The 22,824-nt window shown below is 39.7% G+C and overlaps 1 protein-coding gene across 1 annotated transcript in view; it reads left to right on the plus strand.

Annotated features, from left to right (window-relative positions):
- The first annotated feature begins 2,265 nt into the window (after positions 1-2,265).
- Sys1 (Sys1 golgi trafficking protein) overlaps positions 2,266-22,824 on the plus strand; it is a 30,178-nt gene continuing 9,619 nt past the window's right edge. The window contains exons 1-3 of the mRNA XM_053790270.2: positions 2,266-2,378; positions 5,404-5,479; positions 12,480-12,572. Of these exons, the coding sequence (XP_053646245.1) occupies positions 5,411-5,479; positions 12,480-12,572 (162 nt within the window). The 5' untranslated portion in view covers positions 2,266-2,378; positions 5,404-5,410. The remainder of the gene's footprint in view (positions 2,379-5,403; positions 5,480-12,479; positions 12,573-22,824) is intronic.

Raw genomic sequence — 22,824 nt, forward strand, 5'->3', positions numbered from 1 at the left:
GATAGGGTCCACGAGGCTAGGAGAGTGAATCTGTCAAAAGGCAAGTTGAGAGGTGGGGCCAGGAGCTAAGATTAGACCTCTGCAGCCACATATAAGTGAGTACAGCAGTGACAACACTAAGCTTTATAATGTAAGTCAATTTATTTAGGCACAGGTATACGTAAGTATAGTTATCATACATAGTGTAAATTACCTACGATAACTCCCCAAAAAATGTCAGACAAAGCGACTTAGTTCCATTCGGGTCCTATGACTCAGTCGATGACGCACTCGCCTCATACAGTGTCCGTGGTTCAATCCTCGGCATGAGTTTACCTGGAGTTTACCTGGAGAGAGTTCCGGGGGTCAACGCCCCCGCGGCCCGGTCTGTGACCAGGCCTCCTGGTGGATCAGAGCCTGATCAACAAGGCTGTTGCTGCTGGCTGCACGCAAACCAACGTACGAGCCACAGCCCGGCTGGTCAGGAACCGACTTTAGGTGCTTGTCCAGTGCCAGCTTGAAGACTGCCAGGGGTCTGTTGGTAATCCCCCTTATGTATGCTGGGAGGCAGTTGAACAGTCTCGGGCCCCTGACACTTATTGTATGGTCTCTTAACGTGCTAGTGACACCCCTGCTTTTCATTGGGGGGATGTTGCATCGTCTGCCAAGTCTTTTGCTTTCGTAGTGAGTGATTTTCGTGTGCAAGTTCGGTACTAGTCCCTCTAGGATTTTCCAGGTGTATATAATCATGTATCTCTCCCTCCTGCGTTCCAGGGAATACAGGTTTAGGAACCTCAAGCGCTCCCAGTAATTGAGGTGTTTTATCTCCGTTATGCGCGCCGTGAAGGTTCTCTGTACATTTTCTAGGTCAGCAATTTCACCTGCCTTGAAAGGTGCTGTTAGTGTGCAGCAATATTCCAGCCTAGATAGAACAAGTGACCTGGGTCAATATTGAGTGAAAATGTTGGGCATGTTTTCTTACGGCCGCTGTCCCTGTTTACCTAAGTAAAATAAGGTTATTCATGTATAGGTACACATAAATACAGTTACATAAATTATCATACAGAGCAGCACAATGATACATTACCTAGGGTAACCCAAAAAAGTCATTGTGACTTATTTCCACTGGGGTCATTACCTAGCAGTAAGTAGGTAAGTTTATTTAGGCACAGGTACACATATTTAAATATAGTTACACAAATTATAATACATAGTAACGTATGTGGTGTGGGTCGCATCCTGGGGGACAAAATTGAACGACCTCAATAGAAATAAGACAGCATTATTATGGAGCACTAAACCCGTAGGGATTATACAGCGCCTGTGAAGGGGGAAGACCAGAGGCCTAGCTTCTCCCTACAAGCCCCGTGAGGGCGGGGAATGTGGCTAGGCCTGGGGACAGTTGGTCCCAAAGATGAGGAGGTACTTGTGCCTCCTCCCATGGGAGACTTAAGTCTCGAGACACTCCCCAGATAGGGAGCCAAGGCCGGGTCACCACTACTTGGAAAAGACCCGGGCCGGGAGAATACCGGCGAATAAAAAAAAAAAAAAAAAAAAGATGGTATTCAGGCTCGGTTCAGGGAATTAGAGCACAGATCCAATTCCCTAGATCAAGAGCCCCCTCACCAGCGTCAAGGAACCTCCCTTGAGGGGAGGTTCCCCGTGGTCTGGTGGCAAAAGCTCTCGCTTCACACGGTGAGGGTCTGGGTTCGATTCCCGGCGAAGGGATGGAAATATTGGACGTGTTTCCTCACACTGGTTGTCCATGTTCACTCATCAGTTTAAAATGGGTACCTGGGTCGACTGGTGTGGGTCACATCCCGGGATAAAACTGACCTAATTTGCCCGTAATGCTCTGCATAACAAGCGGCTTTCTATATAGTAGTATGTCATTGATGTTAGCTAGGACTGTATACCTTGTATTTGTAGCAAATAAAGATGTTAAAAAAAGGGTTCTCGAAGACGCACTGACTTGGGTTATCCCGGGTGACTAACCCTCCCCGGGATAAAAAAAAGAACCCAACAAATCATATCTTACCTTCTCCTAGATAATTTACACATATGTTACTATGTATGAAAACCGTACTTATGTTAACCTGTACCTTAATAATTTTACTTAAGAAAAACATCGTTGGAAATTGCTTCAAGAATTAAGTATATAAAAATATACTTTGCTCTATTATAAAATACTAATCAATTAATACAGAAAAGGTGATAATATCAATAAGAAATTTTCTCTATTGACACGTGTAGAATATATTTACTAAAATCTAGAGGTAATTTTCAGGAGGAAGTTTATATAGTGTGTCCCTGAGGATGAACCACAACAACAGTGACCAAGTGGCAGTGTAAACTCTCAGACCGATACGTATATCTTGAAGAAAAATTTCTTAATTATCGTAAGTTTCAACCTTATTAGAAGTATTCTTTGTTAGAAATGTTTTTCTGTGAGTCACGTGTGTGGTCTATTTCTGTTTTTTTTTTTTTTTTGGTTGAGATACAATTAAATTGGGCGACGCCTTGGTAATCCCATATTAATAAGTTTATTTAGGTTCAGATACACGTAAATATAATTATACACAGTGTAAATAATCTAGGATAACCCCAAAAAAGTCATACAGAGTGACTTATTTTCAATGGGGTCTTTGCAATATCTTATTATTTAAAGCCTAACTGTAAGGTTATAATATAAATAAGTAACTCAATTTTTGAAAATCAGTTACAGTAAAAGGTGATACATTAGCAATAAAGTGAACCGAGTTATTTACGTGGACATTAAAGAGAGTATCAACTTACAATAAAAGGTACAGCAATGTTTACTACATAAGAAATCACTCTCCTCCCGTTTTGTAGTTTCATTCATTAGGTACCTTTTAGCTCTCTTCCTGAACTGCCTCATGCTAGAACTGGCTTTGACATGTACAGACAGTTTGTTCCACTCTTTTATTGCTGTATAATAAAAGGTGTTTGAGACTTGACAACCTACTGTAGGTACTATAAAATTGTGTTCCCTCTCAGTAGTACCATACTGGTTTTGGTTCCCAACCTTGACAAACGTGGCAGCAAGATGTACTGGATACTGATGTATTACAGAGATGGTGCTATATAAGGGAAAACCTATACAGTGGACCCCCGCATAGTGACTTTAATCCGTGCAAGAGGGCTGATTGTTATGCGAAATGATCGGTATGCGAATGAATTTTCCCCATAAGAAATAATGGAAATCAAATTAATCCGTGCAAGACACCCAAAAGTATGAAAAAAAAATTTTTACCACATGAAATATACATTTTCCTACACACAAAGAGAAGGATACATGCACAATAGTAGAGTAGTACATGCACAATATATATTGTGCATGTACTACTCTACTAAATGAAGAATAAATGACACTTACCTTTATTGAAGATGCAGCAATGACTGATGAGACACTGTGTCCTGGGAGTGCCTTTTCCTCCTGAGTACTGTAGGTCCTGTTTGGCATTTTCTTCCAGAACAGGCCTTATCACACTGTGTATGCCACTACGATTCTTAAATCTCTCAAACCAACCTTTGCTGGCTTTAAATTCACCAATATGAGCACTAGTTCCAGGCATTTTTCCCTGTTCACCTGGGTGTTAGTCGACTGGTGTGGGTTGCATCCTGGGAGACAAGATTAAGGACCCCAATGGAAATAAGTTAGACAGTCTTCAATGACACTGACTTTTTTGGGTTATCCTGGGTGGCAAATCCTCTGGGGTTAATTGTTTCTTGGTATTCTCAATAAGCCACACCAACAACGGTGCTACAGCAGCAGCAGCAGCAGCTGACGGTGGTACAACAGCAGCAGCAGCTGTACCACCAATAGTAGCGATGGTTGATTGGGGTTTATTATACAACCTGGCCAGCTCGGAGACACGCGCTCCACTTTCATACTTATCAATGATCTTTTTCTTCATCTCTATAGTAATTCTCACCTTTATTGCTGTAGGGTTGGCACTAGAAGCTTTCTTGGGGCCCATGGTCACTTATTTTCCAGAAAAAATCACCAAAAACACTGTAATAATATGAATGTTCCGATTGTATGCTTGGATGTTACCGCGGAGGCTGGCTGGTAAACAATGCCACCGGCGGCACATGTGAGGCTGGCTAAGGTTGCACATTGGACGCGTCTCGGACGAAGAGCGGTGAGCGGGTTTTTGGGCGGTATGCGAGGCAAAATTTTTGCGATAAAAGCGAGCGGTATGTGGATTGAACGGTATGCGATGCGTATGGTATGCGGGGGTCCACTGTACTTATACTATGCATTTTTGGGTAGACTAGGGTTCATAACCCCAAGATAACAGCAACCCAGGTTAACCCAAGAAAGTCAAGCATTGTGACTTATTTCTTTCGGGATTCATTTTAAGGTCTTTCCCAGGGTGTAAATCACAATAAAGTATGGGCAGTAGAGATTAAGACTATTTCTTATATGTCCTGCCTCATTTGGTTGCGAACCAAATGTGCTACCACTCCACAAGATACTTTTTAATTGTGCTTGACTCGGTTTGTAACACAAAAAAATACCCACTATTATCAAAAGTTTAAACTTCCTCAACTTACATAATATTCACACTACTGTGGCTACTGTTTACAGAACACTCAACTCTAACATTGACCCATTGTTCAGACTCTTCTTGGAGAGCTGTATATTGATGCATAGACACAATGCAAAGAACAAGTATCTCTTTGAAGTACCACATGGTTGACTTTACCTGTTTAGAATCTTCATGCAAATTAAATGCAAAGAACAAGTATCATTTTCACATACCACATGCTCAACTTAACCTGTTTAGAATCTCCTTGTAAATTAATGGCCCCAAAATATGGAACTCATTAGTGAGGATGCAAAAACCTCCAGACGTGCCAACTTCTTCAACACTCTCATTATAAAACAACTAATAGCTTGGTTGGTAGCAATCTCATCTCTCACACTGAGGGTGCAGGATAGATCTCCAGCACAGATGAAACATTGGGTATGTGTATTCACAACTTCTGCCCCTGTTCATCTAGCGGTAAGTAGGTACTTTGGTGTTTGCTGAGAGTTGTGCATCGCATCTTGGCTTCCTGAAATGCTCTGCATATCCACGGTATGCCAATAATGTCAACTAAGTCTGTATTGGTTGTATCATGTACTTCATAGAAATTATTTTTATGATTATAAGAATAATAATAATAATACCTGTTGTAAGCTCTTTCACCTGACCTAATGTATGCATTATCACCATATATTTTATCCACCCAGTTCTTAATTTATCCAAAACTGACTGTCAGTTTAGTCTATTATCCCTGACTATGAACCTGTTTATATGAATCTTAGCTTTCAAGTAATCCAAACCTCACCTATGTATTTTCTTTTTTTTTTTTTTTTTTGTCTTCAATTCTTAGTTTTTAATTGCTTTTCAGGTTAATAATGGCTGGAAGTTTCCGATATAAGATATGGGACCCACCACTCATCATATCTCAGATAATTACTATGCAGGTATGGTCTCTAGTAAAATTGTTTAAGGTCAACCTTGCATTACATTTTAAATACAAACTGAAGAGTGAGTGTGTGTGTGAGATGCCCTCATATATAAAAAATATATAAAAAGATAAAGCTAAGGAGCTAAATTTTACAAGAAAGCCAAGAAAGCAAAGTCTCAGACCGAGTTGTGGGGGCATTGACCCCCGAAACCCTCTCCAGGTATAAAAATAAAAGCTTAATAGCAATTAAAGTCGCTGAAAATTCATGGAGCTAAGGAATTTGATTACATTAGTTATGTACACAGTATTTTATCATATTTTAAATGAAATTTTTTTTGGCTTAATTTGGTAATTTATTCCAGATTTTCAGCACTTTTATTCACATAAAACTTTTAGAGTAAGCTGGCATTAATAATAAAAGTGCTGAAAATAATAATGAAAATAATTTTAATAAACAGTTTAGGAAATTAACACAGTATAATTTTATTATTATTTTTATTAACACAGGCCATTTCCCACCAAGGCACATTGGCCCAAAAAAGAAAAACTTTCACCATCATTCACTCCATCACTGTCTTGTCAGAGGTGTGTTTACACTACAATTATAAAACTGCAACATTAACATCCCTCCTTCAGAGTGCAGGCACTGTACTTCCCATCTCTATGACTCAGGTCCGGCCTGCTGGGTTCCCTGAATCCCTTCATAAGTATTACCCTTACCCTACTCACACTCCAACAGCATGTCAAGTCCTAAAAACCATTTGTCTCCATTCACGCCTATCTATCACACTCACGCATGCCTGCTGGAAGTCCAAGCCCCTCGCACACAAAACCTCCTTTACCCCCTCCCTCCATCCTTTCCTAGGCTGATCTCTACCCTGCCATCGCTCCACTACAGATTTATACACTCTATTTAGTTCCATCCTCTCTGCATGTCCGAACCACCTCAACAACCCCTCCTCACCTCTCTGGATAATAGTTTTGGTAATCCCACACCTCCTCCTCCCACACCTGAGTTCTCTGCGTTATATTTACACCACACATTGCCCTCAGACATGACATCTCCACTGCCTCCAGCCTTCTCCTTGTTGCAACATTCGCCACCCATGCTTCGCACCCATATAAGAGCATTGGTATAACTATACTCTCATACATTCCCCTCTTTGCTTCCATGGACAGAGTTCTTTGTCTCCACAGACTCCTCAGTGCATCACTCACCTTTTCCCCCTCATCAGTCTATGATTCACCTCATCTTTCATGTCCACTGACATGTCCACTCCTAAATATCTGAATACATTCACCTCCTCCATACTCTCTCCCTGCAATCTGATATCCAATCTTTCATTACCTAATTTTTTTTGTTATCCTCATCACCTTACTCTTTCCTATATTCACTTTTAATTTTCTTCTTTTACATACCCTACCAAACTCATCCACTAACAATATAAGCGCACTTAAAATCATAAAAGCATGATAATCTGCTAGTTACAGTGGACCCTCATTTTTTGTAATTAATCTGTTCCAGAGAGAGTGACTAATATTGAAACTGACGATTTGCAAAACCATTTTCCCCATAAGAAATAACGTAAATCCAATTAATCCGTTCAAGATACCCAAAAGTATTAAAACAAAATAATTTTTTTACATGAAATATACATTTACCTACACAGTAAACAATGAGACATGAAGAATAAACAATAATAGTATGACACTTACCTTTATTGACGATTCTTCTTAGTATGTGGAAGACGGGAGGAGGGGAGAGGATGGATTAATTACTGTTTGGAAGGGGAATCCCCTTCAATAAAGACTTCAAGTACCAAGTGCTTTTCTGGGGTTACTTCCCTTTTTTTGTTTTTTAATGCCACTAGGACCAGCTTGAGAGTCAATGTACACCTGTGACACCAAATATCTGTCCAGAGAGCTCTGTTTCTGGGATCTCTTTAAAATTTCCCTAAAATGGGACAAGATTTTGTCATTGTACATGTTGCCAACACGGCTTGCAAGAGCTTTGTCAGGGTGATGTTCCTCCACAAATCTTTACATCCTACTCCAAATTGTACAAATCTCCTTAATCTCTGAAGAAGGCACCTTCTTCCATCTCTCTCCCTTCTCCTCTGAAGCAATTTCCTGAGCTGTGGTCTGTTTCTGTTGCAGATGAAGCTCTTGCAGTTCTTCAGTGGTTAGCTTTTCATTGTGGTCTTCCACCAATTCTTCCACATCCTCACTACTCGCATCCTGCCCCATGGAATTCCCCAGTTCCACAATAGATTCCACAACTGGCATAGGGTCCTCAGGGTCAGCCCAAACCCTTTAAAATCCCTCTTTTGGACACAATCTGGTCACAATTTTCCCCAAGCAGAGTACAAAGTCCTGGCAGTCACTCCCTCCAAAGCCTTACCTGTAAGGTTTATGCAATGGAGAATACTGAAGTGATCTTTCCAAAACTCTCTTAGGGTCAATTGAATGTCTGAGATCACATCAAAGCACCTTTGAAACATTGCTGTAGAGTTTTTTGAAGTTTGAAATGATCTACTGGTCCATGGGCTGGATGAAAGGAGTGGTATTAGGGGGCAGGAACTTCACTGTGATGAAACGAAACTCCACAATTTGGTTGTCCAAGTCTGGAGGATGAGCAGGTGCATTGTCCATTACCAGGAGGCACTTGAGTTCCAATTTATTTTCCAGGAGGTTTTTCTTCACACTGGGGCCAAACACTTCATTGAACCAATCAAGGAAAATTTCCCTTGTGACCCATGCCTTACTGTTAGCCTTCCACATCACACACAATTTACTCTTGGTGACACTGTTTTTCTTGAACACTCTGGGATTTTCAGAGTGATACACCAGTAAAGGCTTCACTTTGAAATCCCCACTAGCATTACTACAGAACAAAAGAGTAAGCCTGTCTTTCATAGGCTTGTCCTGGTAGTGCCTTTTCCTCCTGCGTGATGTAAGTCCTCCTTGGCATTTTCATCGCAATTGAACCCTTGTTGGGGTTTGAATTCTTCAGCCTCTATGTACCCCTTGAATTCACGCACATATTTGTCAGAACTGGCAGCCTCACCATGCCTTACCACACTGTGTATGCCACTGCACTTCCTAAATCTCTCAAACCAGCCTTTGTTGGCCTTAAATTCACTAACATCAGCACTCGTTGCAGGCATTTTCTTTGAGATCGTCATGCAACTGCCTTGCCTTTTCACAAATTATTGACTGCATAACACTATCTCCTGCTAATTGTTTCTCATTGATCCACACCAACAATAACTTCTCAACATCTTTGAGCACTTGCGATCTCATTTTTGTGAGCATATTTACTCCTTTTGCAACAACAGCTTCCTTGATTTCCTTTTTCTTGGCCATGATGGAAGAGATGGTTGTATGGGGTTTGTAATACAACCTGGCAAGCTCTGTGATATGCAGTCCACTTTCATATTTTTCAATGATGTCTTTCTTGAATTCTATTGTGTTTCTCACCTTCTTTACCAAAGGCCTGACACTAGGGGCTTTCTTTGGAGCCATGGTGACTTATTGAGCAGTTGCAAGCACTAAAACGAATGGAATATATCGTATGAACGTGTGGGATCGTCCTCGCTCGCTGATAAAGAGTGGCACACTGGCTGGGAATGGAGTGTGGGGTTGCTCAGGGCCATGCATACACGTCTGGGATGAACGACTATTTGCGAGTCAAATGACAATTCGCAAGTCAATGTTTTGATGAAAAAAAGTTATGATTTTCGAAAATTACGACTTCCAAAGCTTGCGAAAAACAAGGGTCCACTGTAGTATAGAGTAAATGCACTTGCATAATAAAAATATTCCTAATGACGTGAAAATCTACCAATGTCCAAATTGAAGGTGATGTGCTAGTATACTATAATACAGTATATTGTACTATAGATAGTGTGATCAGATTTCAGGTAGGGAAACAATTTAAATATTGTTATAAAGTTTAAATTGATAAATATCCTGTAATGATGGTAATAAATTTAAATTTAAGAGGGAAACTAGTTTTTAATAAATCTTTTAAATTACAGCACCCTTATTTTTAACCACACTGACCATTTCCCACCAAGATAGGATGACCCCAGGAAAAGAAACTCATTCACCATCATTAATTCAGTAGCTGTCTTACCAGAAATGCACAGACATCACACGTCAAATGATCCTCTGAACTGTAATATCCTCATCCATCCTTCAGAGTGCATGCATTGTACTACACACCAAATGTTACCGTGCACATTCCAGCAGCATAGCAAGTCATAAAAATCACTTGTTACCACTCACTCTTATCTGACATATGCACACTAGCCTGTTGGATACTCAATCCTCTAGCACTCAGAATTTTTACCACGTCCCTCCAACCATTCCAAGGATGACCCCTATGCCTCCTTCCTTCCTTTCACCCAAGATTTGTACACCCTTTTGGTCATACTATAATAAGTTAATGGAAATTTAAATATTACAACAAATATTATTTTATTATTTTTTTTATTGACAAATCGGCCGTCTCCCACCAAGGCAGGGTGGCCCAAAAAAGAAAACTTTCGTCATCATTCACGCCATCACTGTCTTGCCACTGGCACTCTTACAATACAGTTATAAAACCACAACATTAACACCCCTCCTTCAGAGTTCAGACACTACTTCCCATCTCCAGGACTCAAGTCCGGCCTGCCAGTTTCCCTGAATCCCTTCATGAATGTTACCATGCTTACACTCCAACAGCATGTCAAGTCCTAAAAACCATTTGTCTCCATTCACTCCTATCAAACACGTTCACGCACGCTTGCTGGAAGTCCAAGCCCCTCACACACAAAACCTCTTTTATCCCCTCCCTCCAACTTTTCCTAGGCCGACCCCTACCCCATCTTCCCTCCACTACAGATTTATACACTTGAAGTCATTCTATTTTGTTCCAGCTTCTCTGCATGTCTGAACCACCTCAACAACCCCTCCTCAGCCCTCACAATAATAGTTTTGGTAATCCCGCACCTCTTCTTAATTTCCAAACTACGAATTCTCTGCATTATATTCATACCACACATTGCCCTCAGACATGACATCTCCACTGCCTCCAGCCTTCTTGTTACAACATTCACCACCCATGTTTTACACCTATACAAGAGCATTGGTACAACTATACTCTCATACATTCCCCTCTTTGCTTCCATGGACAAAGTTCTTTGTCTCCACAGACTCCTCAGTGCACCACTCACCTTTTTCCCCTCATCAATTCTAATTACTAATATTTTTAAATACTGTATGTAAATCCAGCTAAATACGTACTTGATAAGTTTGTAATGTGAATAATAATAAGAGTAGTGTACATAATTTATGTGGAATTCAAACAGTGCTATTTGAAATCTCTAAAACATTAATATACCAGATTTCATTACACAACACTCATAGCATCTGCAATCTGCTGTTTATCACTAAGTGGCCCTCATAACAGTACAATAAGACAGTGTATGTAGAACATTTTCCACTGGCAGTGATCTGTATACACATCACATATTTTTGCCATTGAGGCTTCTTAAATATACAAGAGGCCTTCCACATTTGCGAGGGTTAGGGGATCAAGAACCTCGTGAATCTTGAAAATTCATGAATGTTTGGTGCTCAAATATGATGTAGGGAAATATAATAATACTGTACTGTAGCGTTCGTGTATGTTTTGATGCGCAAATATCTTGTAGGGAAATATAATAATAGCATTTACTTAGCCTAACAATACTACTTCCTTTGTAAGTAAGTTTATTCAGGTATACACAAATACAGTTACATAGATTATCATACATGGCAGCATATGTGTAAAGTACCTAGGATAACTCAAAAAAGTTAGCCAGAGTGACTTATTTCCATTATTGAACCAAGAACAATCATAAAAGACATGAAAACTTTGTAAAATATTGTATATACATGTTATGGTTTAATAACAAATAATGAACAAACAAAACACTCACCACTTGTAAGGTTAGGCAGACGAACTCTGATGACTTGTGATGATGATGACAATGACGACGATGATGGTGATGATAACGTGTTACTGATGACAGTTGAATGGAGTTGATTATATGGAGTGTAACTGCATGGCATGATGAGTCTAGTGTGTGGATTCTAGCTCTTCACTGCCAGCATCACTGCTGACATTGCTAGAGTCAGAGTTAGCAATGGAGCCAGATTCTGCCACGAGTTGAGGTTCAGGTGAGGTGGTAGGGGTAGCGGCAGGGGTGGTGGCAGGCTTCCTGGTGAAGAACATTGTGATGGGCAACTGAGACCAATTCCTCTTCATATCTACAAACAGTTTTGTAGGGAATTATGGTCCTATCAGTGTCGCTCATCACCTTCAAAGCCCTCAACGTCGATGGGTTTATGTTGTAAGAAAATTGTTTTGAGCTGTGCTGTCATTGTCATTACTTGCCCTAGTTTTTCAAGGGTGAGGGCTTGAGGTTAACTGGCCTCAGCAACACTCTCCTGATCTTCATCTTCACTCTCTGTCTGCACAATCACCAACAATTCTTCATCATTTAGGCCCAGTGCATGTTTTTCAACCAGTTCTCTCACCTCACCCTCTTGCATGTTCTTGAACCCTTCACCACCAGCTAGCCTTGCTAACCTCAAAGTCTTCCTCATGGCTTTGTTAACCTCGTCCTGAGGACCAAATCCAACAAAATCACAAGCACACACTGGCCAAAAAGCCCTCCAACAACCCTTCACTGTCTGAGGGCACAAATCCTTGGCACTCTCATGCACTATTGAGAGGCAGTCTGCAATGGTGAATTTCTTCCAGTATTGAGTGACACTCATATCTGGATCTGCATTTTCCCGTACTTTTTTCCCACATTTGTGTGGTAAATATGACTGGGCGGCTGGGCATTCGCAAATGTTCGAAGCTCACGAAAGTGGAGGGCTAGCTGTAATGCATATTACAGCATATAGTATAATGAAATGAAATTAAACTTGATTTCAAGTGAGACTGAATGGTAAGTAATACTCCCTTTTTTCTTCAGGCTGTTTATTATGTAGGACTTGGCATATGGATAGCTATTCTTGATCTCTTTACCGGCCATCATCGATCGCTGGACAGCATCTTCAAATACCAGGTAAGAATGTTTTCATTATTATTATTATTATTATTATTATTATTATTATTATTATTTTTATTGTTGTTTTTTCAATGAACTGGTCATATCCCACCACAGAAAGGTGACCTCAAAAGAAAAACAAAAGTTTCTCTGTTATTATTATTTTACTATTCTTCTTTCTCGCAATACACTGGCTGTATCCTACTTAGGTAGGGTGTCCCAAAAAGAAAAACAAAAGTTCCTCTCTTTAAATTTAGTAATACAGTGGTACCTTGAATTTCGAACAACTTCCAACTCGAACAATTATTTAAGTGTATTTTTGTAAGTGTATTTTTGGGGATCTGAAACGGACTAATCTAATTTACATTATTCCTTGGGGGAACAAATTCGTTTGGTAACGACACTCCTGGAGTTTACCTGGAGAGAGTTCCAGGGGTCAACGCCCCTGCGGCCCGGTCTGTGACCAGGCCTTCTGGAACGAATTTCTGCTGATACATATTCGAGGTACTACCATATATACAGGAGAAGAGATTACAGTGGACCCTCTGGTAACGATGTCATTGGATAACGAAAAAAATCAGATAGCGACAAGGTTTTGCATCAAAATATTGGCTCATTTACCGAAAAAGAACTCGGTTAAGGACTTACGCCCCGAACGTGTCCGCGTGTCCTGAGTGGCCTGGCCAGTCCATGTACAGCTAGTGTGCCATTGTTTACAAGCCAGTGAGGATGATTCCACACGTACATCCGATACATTTTGTATTATTCCATTGTTTTTAGTGCTTGTAACTGCTAAATAAGCCACCATGGGCCCAAAGAAAGCTTATAGTGCCATCCCTCTGGTAAAGAGGGTGAGAAATACTATTGAATTGAAGAAAGAGATCATCGCAAAATACGAAAGTGGAGTGTGTGTCTCCGAGTTGGTCAGGTTATATAACAAACCCCATTCAACCATCGCTACTATCTTGGCCAACAAAAAGGCAATGAAGGAAGCTGTTGTTGCGAAAGGTGCAAGTATGCTTACAAAACAGAGATCACAAATACTTGAAGATGTGGAGAGACTGTTGTTGGTGTGGATTAACGAGAAATAATTATCAGGAGATAGTGTTTCTCAGTCAGTAATATGTGAAAAGGCAAGACAGTTGCATGCGGATCTCATTGAGAAAATGCCTCCAAATAGTGCTCATAATGATGAATTTAAGGCCAGCAAAGGCTGGTTTGGGAGATTTAAGAATCGTAGTGGCATACACAGTGTGATAAGGCATGGTGAGGCTGCCAGTTCTGACAAAAAAGCAGCTGAAAAAATATGTGCAGGACTTTAAGGGGTACATAGAGGCTGAACAATTAAAACCCCAACAAGTGATCAATTGTGACGAAACAGACCTGTTTTGGAAGAAAATACCAAACAGGACCTACATTACTCAGGAGGAAAAGGCACTCCCAGGACACAAGCCTATGAAAGACAAGCTAACTCTTGTGTTTTGTAGTAATGCTAGTGGGGATTGCAAAGTGAAGCCTTGACTTGTGTATCACTCTGAAACTACCAGTGTTTTCAAGAAAAACAGTGTTATCAAGACTAAATTGTGTGTGATGTGGAGAGCAAACAGTAAGGCATGGGTCACTTGGGGCATTTTCCTCAGTTGGTTCTATGACATGTTTGGCCCCAGTGTGAAAAAATACCTCCTGGAAAATAAATTGCCACTCCAGTGCCTCTTGTTAACGGACAGTGCTCCTGCTCATCCTCAAGACTTGGAAGAGCGAATTGTGGGGGAGTTTAGTTTCATCAAAGTCAAGTTTTTGCCTCCTAACACCACTCCTCTCCTCCAGCCCATGGACCAGCAGGTCATTTCAAGCTTCAAAAAACTGTACATCAAAGCAGTGTTTCAAAAGTGCTTTGAAGTGACCTCAGACACTGAATTGACCCTAAGAGAGTTCTGGAAAGATCACTTCAGTATCCTCAGTTGCATAAACCTTATAGGTAAGGCTTGGGAGGGAGTGACTTCCAGGACTTTGAGCTCTGCTTGGAGAAAATTGTGGCCAGAATGTTTACAAGAGAGGGATTTTGAAGGGTTTGGGGCTAACCCTGAGGAGCCTATGCCAGTTGTGGTATCTGTTGTGGCATTGGAGGTTAGTGGCAAGGATGTGGAAGAGTTGGTAGAGGATGACGATGAGGAGCTAACGACTACAGAGCTGCAAGAGCTTGAGGTGCAACAGCAACAGACCACAGCTCTGGAATTTCCTTCTTAGGAGGAGGAAGAGAGATGGAGGAAGTTGCCTTCTTCAGAGATTAAGGACATTTGTGCAAAGTGGACTGAAGTGCAAACTTTTATTGATGAACATTACCTTGACACAGCTGTTGTAGGCCGTATTGGCAACATGTACAATGGCAATATTGTGTCCCATTTTAGGGAAATCTTAAAGAAACACCAGAAACGGAGCTCTCTGAACAGTTTTTTGGTGCGACAGGGGTCCAGTGACTCTCAAGCTGGTCCTAGTGGCATTAAAAAACAAAGAAGGGAGGTAACCCCAGAAAAGGGCTTGTTACCTAAAGTTTTTATGGAAGGGGATTCCCCTTCCAAACAATTGTAAACTCCTCTATCCTCTGCCCTCCTCCCATCTCATCACTCATCAACAAGTCCTCAATAAAGGTAAGTGTCATTTCAGTATTGTTTATTCTGCATGTCTCATTGTTTTCTGTGTAGGGAAATGTATATTTCATGAAAAAAATTATTTTGTTTAATACTTTTGGGTGTCTAGAACGGATTAATTGGATTTCCATTATTTCTTTTGGGGAAAATTAATTCAGATAACGAAAAAATCAGTTAAAGACAAGCTCTCTGGAACGGATTAATGTCGTTACCCCAGGATCCACTGTACTAACACTCCTAATTTCTTGGAGCAAGAGCTTTCTATTTGAAGGGCAAAATGTTTGTTAAGTAAGTTAAACTTATTCCATCTGAAGGTGCCATGCATAAGGATTGTTTATACAACACACATTTTGTAAGAAAAAAATACTAGTTTCAATTCACTTGAATGCAGCATTATCTGTTGTTATTGCTGTGCTGTTGTTATTACAGTGTAACTTTTTATTCTTTACTGTATCTGTAAAACTAATTTTCTCTTATCTGTGTAGATTACAGCAGGGCCCCGCTTTACGGCGTTTCGCTTTACGGCATTCCGCTAATACGGACATTTCAAATTATGACCAAAACTCGCTATACGGCTCCCCCCACCTGTCTTTCTAATACGGTCACAGCGGCCCACCGAGTTTGTTTACATTCTCCCTAAGCACATCTCCTTATTATGTCTGGAAACTTTCCAAAATTTCAAGTGTTTTAAAGTTATTGTATATTTTATATGTATTGTACTTGATAATTAAACTTGTGTACACCTGTACCTAAATAAACTTACACACTGTGCTGGCATGTAGGTACACATTAAAATCACTAAGAGTCTCTCTACTCTTGATGCAATAATAATAATAATAATAATAGTAATAATAATAATCTCTTGGGCGCATTAATGTCGCATATTACGTTAATATAGACATTTCCCTTAATCTATCTATGATATTTTTTTCAAAATTATATAAGAAACACATTATGTAACACACAAACATGATACATGCACCCACAGTATAAAAATTTATACAAATATATATGAGATGTTTACCAAACGGTTTGTAGAAGTGTCGGAAGAATTACGTTTTCTCTAGCCCATCACCTGTTACTAGGGATAACTGTAGAAAAATATTCCTTTCGTATGCCTTCACTTTATAGCTATAATTCTGTACTAACTTGTACACAGTGTAAGAGTATTTGTTTCGTGATTTAATTATTATAATAATAATAAAAATATTATAAGGTAAAAGTTTCACAAACTCTTACAAATGTACATGAATGAACTAAAACTGGACATGTATTAATATCGTCTATTTCGCCTGACCGAGTGATCGTCCACAACCTGTTCAGTTTGTTTACGCTGTCTGAGCTTGGTGTATCATTAAATGTTGTATATTACGTTAATATACACATTTTCATTAATCCATCCGTGATATTTTTTTCAAAATTATATAATAAACACGATACATAACATAAATACATAACAACATATGTGTAGAGAACCTAGGATAACCCAAAAAAGCCAGAGTGACTTACTTCCATTGCTTTCACTCAGAGCATCATTTCTTCTCAAAATGATGTTACATGAGAATGGGAGTGTTCTTCTTTATTTATTCTACCGTATCAATGTAGAGACAACCTGTACACAATGTAACTTGTACACAAACCAGACGTGTACACTGTTTACAAAACTTACCTTCGCCTGGTTTGTTTACATAACTCTGCGCCTGTCCTCTCTCATGCACTCATTCTTTGAAAGTTAAGACACATGTGCAACATCTGGATATCTTTATTGTAGACGTTTCGCCAACCAGTGGCTTTATCAATACAGATTCTAGGACATAATAGGAAGACAGTAGAACTATATACAAAAGATGAGGTAATCAGTCCCTCGGCCTTGGAGTTAGTGTTCACAGCATCGTGGTGGAGGAGAATCTGGAGAAAAGGCAAGAAGACTGGCGGTTATATACGCGTCAGTGGATAGGGACGGGCAGCAGACGAGGGCAGTCACTGGTAGGCGGGATTCCCCAGTGGAAGTAGGTCCTTCCCAAAGAGATGGGTTAGTTTTATCTCTTTGGGAAGGACCTACTTCCACTGGGGAATCCCGCCTACCAGTGACTGCCCTCGTCTGCTGCCCGTCCCTATCCACTGACGCGTATATAACCGCCAGTCTTCTTGCCTTTTCTCCAGATTCTCCTCCACCACGATGCTGTGAACACTAACTCCAAGGCCGAGGGACTGATTACCTCATCTTTTGTATATAGTTCTACTGTCTTCCTATTATGTCCTAGAATCTGTATTGATAAAGCCACTGGTTGGCGAAACGTCTACAATAAAGATATCCAGATGTTGCACATGTGTCTTAACTTTCATATTGTCGGTATTTTATACCTTTCTTGCACACTCATTCTTTCTCTCTGGTATGGTAGCCTGGCTGACTACCATACATACCACACTTGATTTTTTACAATGAATACTACTCATCTCACCCTATATTTTAAGGTAAGTAATGAGTGAACTGTATATACATTTTATCGCTCTGGGATGCTTAAATATCATAGAATAGTATGTGTGGGTGGGTTGGCCTGGTATGGTAGCCTGGCTGACTACCATACATACCACACTTGATTTCTTACAATAAATACTACTTGTCTCACCCTAGATTAAGATTAAGACTATAAATATTTTAAGATAAGTAATGAGTGCACTATGTGTGTATTGTACTTTTTTATTGTTTTTTGATGCCTGGTTCTATTGCTAACTTAATATATGTTAGTGTAAACTTGTTATCTAGTGTTTGTATGCATTTGTAAGTGGAAAAAAAGGGTGTTCCACTTTACGGCGGTTTCCGCTTTACGGCGGTAGCCTGGAACCTAACCCGCCGTATAAGTGGGGCCCTCCTGTATAATACTGTATTTGAATTTATCCATATCTTATCTGTGTAGAGTACAATATTTGAATTTATCCATATGTATTATTTGTACAGAATGTTTTAATTCTAAATAACTCTTAAACTGTAATTTTTGTTTTATATTTAGACATCTTTAAATTTTAATATACAGTGGACCTCCGGATTTCATAATTAATCTGTTCCAGAGAGAGAGTGACTCTCCCAAATCTGGCTTATTCCGAATTAATTTTTCCCTTGAGAAATAATGGAAATGTAATTAGTCTGTTTCAGACACCCAAAAGTATTAAAAATATGTTTTCTACATGACATATACATTTACCTACACAGAAAATGATGATACTTGAAGAATAAAACAATAATAACATCACACTTACCTTTATTGAAGACATAGTGATGAATGGAAGATGGGAGGGAGGGGAAAGGATGGAGTTTACAATTGTTTGGAAGGGGAATCTCCTTCCATAAAGACTTCAGGTACCAAGTCCTTATCCTGGGTTACTTCCCTTCTTTGTTTTTTAATACCACTGGGACCAACTTGAGAGTCACTGGACCCCTGTCGCTCAAAAAAGTGTTCCAGAGAGGTCTGTTTCTGGCATGTGTTAGGAATTGTGTTAGGAGATAGGACAAGATAGTCCTTCAACATGACACTAATATCAGCTCTATGGCTTATTTATCTAGCACAATTCATCTAATTCTAGGTAGTAGGTTGGTAGACAGCAACCGCCCAGGGAGGTACTACCGTCCTGCCAAGTGAGTGTAAAACGAAAGCCTGCAATTGTTTTACATGATGGTAGGATTGCTGGTGTCCATTTTTCTGTCTCATAAACATGCAAGGTTTCAGGTACGTCTTGCTACTTCTACTTACACTTAGGTCACACTACACATACATGTACAAGCATATATATACACACACCCCTCTGGGTTTTCTTCTATTTTCTTACTAGTTCTTGTTCTTGTTTATTTCCTCTTACCTCCATGGGGAAGTGGAACAGAATTCTTTCTCCGTAAGCTATGCGTGGTGTCAGAGGCAACTTAAATGCCAGGAGCAAGTATTGTCACCAATTATTGCAACGCTTTTTAACAAATCCATTGAATCGTCTACCTTCCCAACAATCCTCAAAATAGCGAGGGTCACTCCGATCCATAAAGGAGGTGACCAAGCTGACTTGAATAACTATAGACCAATATCTAACTTACCACTGCTCTCTAAAATCTTTGAAAAATTAATTCATAGACAGAGCTATTCCTACCTCATTACACACAACATATTAAACCCTTGTCAGTTTGGGTTCAGAAATAATAAAAGCACAAATGACGCTATCATACACATGCTAGAACTAATGTATACCGCACTTGAAAAGAAAGAAGTCCCGCTGGGCATTTTCATTGATTTACGTAAAGCTTTTGATACAGTTGACCATGAACTACTGTACTCCAAATTAATGCGCTATGGTATCAGAGGCCACTCCCTCAACTACCTAAAGTCATACCTTAGTAACAGAACTCAATATGTGTATGCAAATGATGCAAACTCCTCCACCCAACCAATCACAGTAGGAGTCCCACAAGGAAGCGTCCTTGGACCACTCCTCTTTCTCATCTACATCAATGATCTACCGAATGCATCACAGCTACTCAAACTCATATTGTTTGCAGATGACACTACATATGTATTTTCCCACCCAAACGCAGTCATACTAGCAAACACAGTCAATGCTGAATTACAGAAAATATCTGCCTGGATGATGACTAACAAACTTACCCTGAACACTGATAAAACCTATTTCATTCAGTATGGAAACAAAGCTGCAAATGATCCAATTAACATAACGCTAAATGGATCATCAGTCACAAGACTCAAAGAGGAAAAATTCCTAGGTATCCACCTTGACAGTAGCCTTAAGTTCCAGACACACATGCAACAAATCACCAAGGAAATCTCCAAGACTGCAGGCATACTATCAAAGAGAAGGTACTATGTTCCACAATCAGCTCTCCTGGCACTGTACCATTCACTCATATACCCTTGTCTTACATATGGAATTTGTGCATGGGGATCAACAACATCCAATCACCTAAAACCCCTAATAACCCAGCAAAAGGCAGCAGTAAGAATGATAACAAATTCCCACTCATGCCAGCATACTCCACCAATTTTCAAAAGTCTGAATCTGCTTACCATTAAGAACATCCATACTTATTCATGTGCCTACTACATACACAAAACAATACACTCAAATATAAACCCCCCACTCAAACTTTTCCTCACCAACCTAAACAGGACACATGACCACAACACAAGACACAGATCTCTTTTTGATATACCTCGTGTCCATATCACACTGTGTAAAAACTCTATGCACATAAAGGGCCCCAAAATATGGAATTCATTACCAGAAGATATTAAAGTAACCCAGTCTGAAAATCAATTTAAGACTCTTCTCAAAAGCCACTTAATCACCCTAGACTAAATGCTAAATACTCAGTACACATTTACTCACCTATGTACTCCCACATCATAACTGAAACAATCACATTGAACCCTTTATCCATTGTTGACAGGAATATAATTGAATCATTGTTTTTCACAAAAGCATTTTAGAATATAAATATATCTTTGTATTATACAAATTTTGATTCATTTATAATTAATATTCTACTGTACAACTATGAAATAATTACTTTCCTACTGTACAACTATGATATACTACTCCTTAGCATTAGAAGACTGTAAGCCAATAATGTTAAGTTGGCCCATAATGCCTAGGCATAATAGAGGCTCTCTTTGCATTGCAACCCACTATTGTATATACACAATCTCAATGTACTGTTTGCAAAGACATTAAATAAATAAAATAAATAGCTTATACCGAGTTCAGTGACTTTCACCGAGCCAATATTTTGATGAAAAAGCGTTACTATTCAGAATATTACTTATTCCGATGACAACTTAATCCTAGAGTCCACTGTAATTTATATTTATACAAAGTAAGATTCATCACTGATGATCTTTGCTAATGATGCATTTCTTTCGGGAGATTCTGAAGACACGTTACAAAAAATCTGTTGTAGAAACAAAATTTTGTACAGTATTGAATAGTTTCCTCTTACTGCACTTTGTGTCATGTTACTGTATATGTACAGTGGAACCCCGAGTTTTGGCCATAATCCATTCCAGGAGCTAGGTTAGGCCTAAAGTCGAAATGGCTTAAAGTCAAAGCAGTGTATTTCCCATAAAAAATAATGTAAATCCAGTTAATCCGTTCCACCCCAAAATATTCACAAAAAATTCATTTTTTTTTAAAGAATAAATACTATAGTTTTACAGAAAACAATGAGAAATAAATATAAAGCACTAATTTTAATGGATAAATGAACATTTAAATCAGTTTTACCTTTATTGAAGACTTGTTGGCATATAAGAGAGGCAGGAGAATCTGTATGGAGGCAGGACAAGATAGTCCTTCAAGTATGACACTTGGTTATTTGTCTATCATAATTCATCTGGTATGACATAATAAACAATAACATAGAAACATGACATATACTCTAGAATGAATAAAATACATCATTATGTATGTCATGACTTGTGGTGTGTTGTGTTGTGAGCCACCCTTTATATCTCAAACAACATGGAGGAGTTAAGTTTCATATCATTTTTCTATCGCTTAATCACATACTTGCTACACTGTTTTTAATGCTACACTTTATTGTTGGCTGGCACTATGGCCTTTATCGACTCATGCTGTATTTGTACTATATTTGTACTGTATATAAAGAAGGCACATTCTCCCCTCTCCCTCCTCCACTTTGGTACTTTGCTACAATTTCTTTCTTCAGTTCTGTCGTGTTTCTTACTTTCTTTACCAAAGGGATGCCACTATGAAGTTTCTTTGGGCCCATGGTGGCTTATTTCAGTCACAATCAGTAAACTAGCACTAAACACAATGAATTTATTGTGAAATGTTTGGACGAGCATGCAGGGTTATGTTTACTCAAGGATAAACAAAGCTAGACTGGCTCAAGACGCCTGCACAGGCAGGCGCGCAGGCATGGGCAGGCGGACAGGTCATGTACTCTGGCCAAAACACAGGGCACAGGCCGAAACTTGGGACAAAATTTAGCCCAAAGAAAAGCGGTCGGAACTCGAAGCAGCCGATACTCAGGATGGCTGAAACTCGGGGTTCCACTGTAATACAGTGGACCCCCCCCCCTTACAAACGCATCGCGTTACGTTAAATCCGCCATACGAAGCATTTGAATGCAAAAATTTTGCCTCGCCTCGCAAAAAACTCTCCTTACGTGATTCATCCGGGACGCGTCCCAGGTGTGGCCTCAGCACCAGTGTTTACAAGCCAGCCAGTGCGGTCGCATCTGCGCATTCATTCGGTACATTTCACATTATCCCAGTGCTTTTAGTGCTTGTAACTGCAAAATAAGTCACCATGGACCCCAAGAAAGCTTCTAGTGCCATCCCTGTGGTAAAAAGGGCGAGAATTAGTATGGAATTGAAAAAAGAGGTGTGTGCAAAGTGGGTTGAACTGCAAACCTTTATGGATGAAATCACCCTGACACAGCTACTGCAAGCCTTGTTGGCAACCTGTACAATGACAATGTTATGGCCCATTTTAGGAAAGTCTTAAAGGAACGGGAGGTACAGAGCTCTATGGACAGATTTGTTGTGCGACAGAGGTCCAGTGACTCTCAAGCTGGTCCTAGTGGCATTAAAAGAAGAAGG

The sequence above is a fragment of the Cherax quadricarinatus genome, chromosome 63, assembly GCF_038502225.1.
Source record: "Cherax quadricarinatus isolate ZL_2023a chromosome 63, ASM3850222v1, whole genome shotgun sequence".
Lineage (NCBI taxonomy): Eukaryota > Metazoa > Arthropoda > Malacostraca > Decapoda > Parastacidae > Cherax > Cherax quadricarinatus.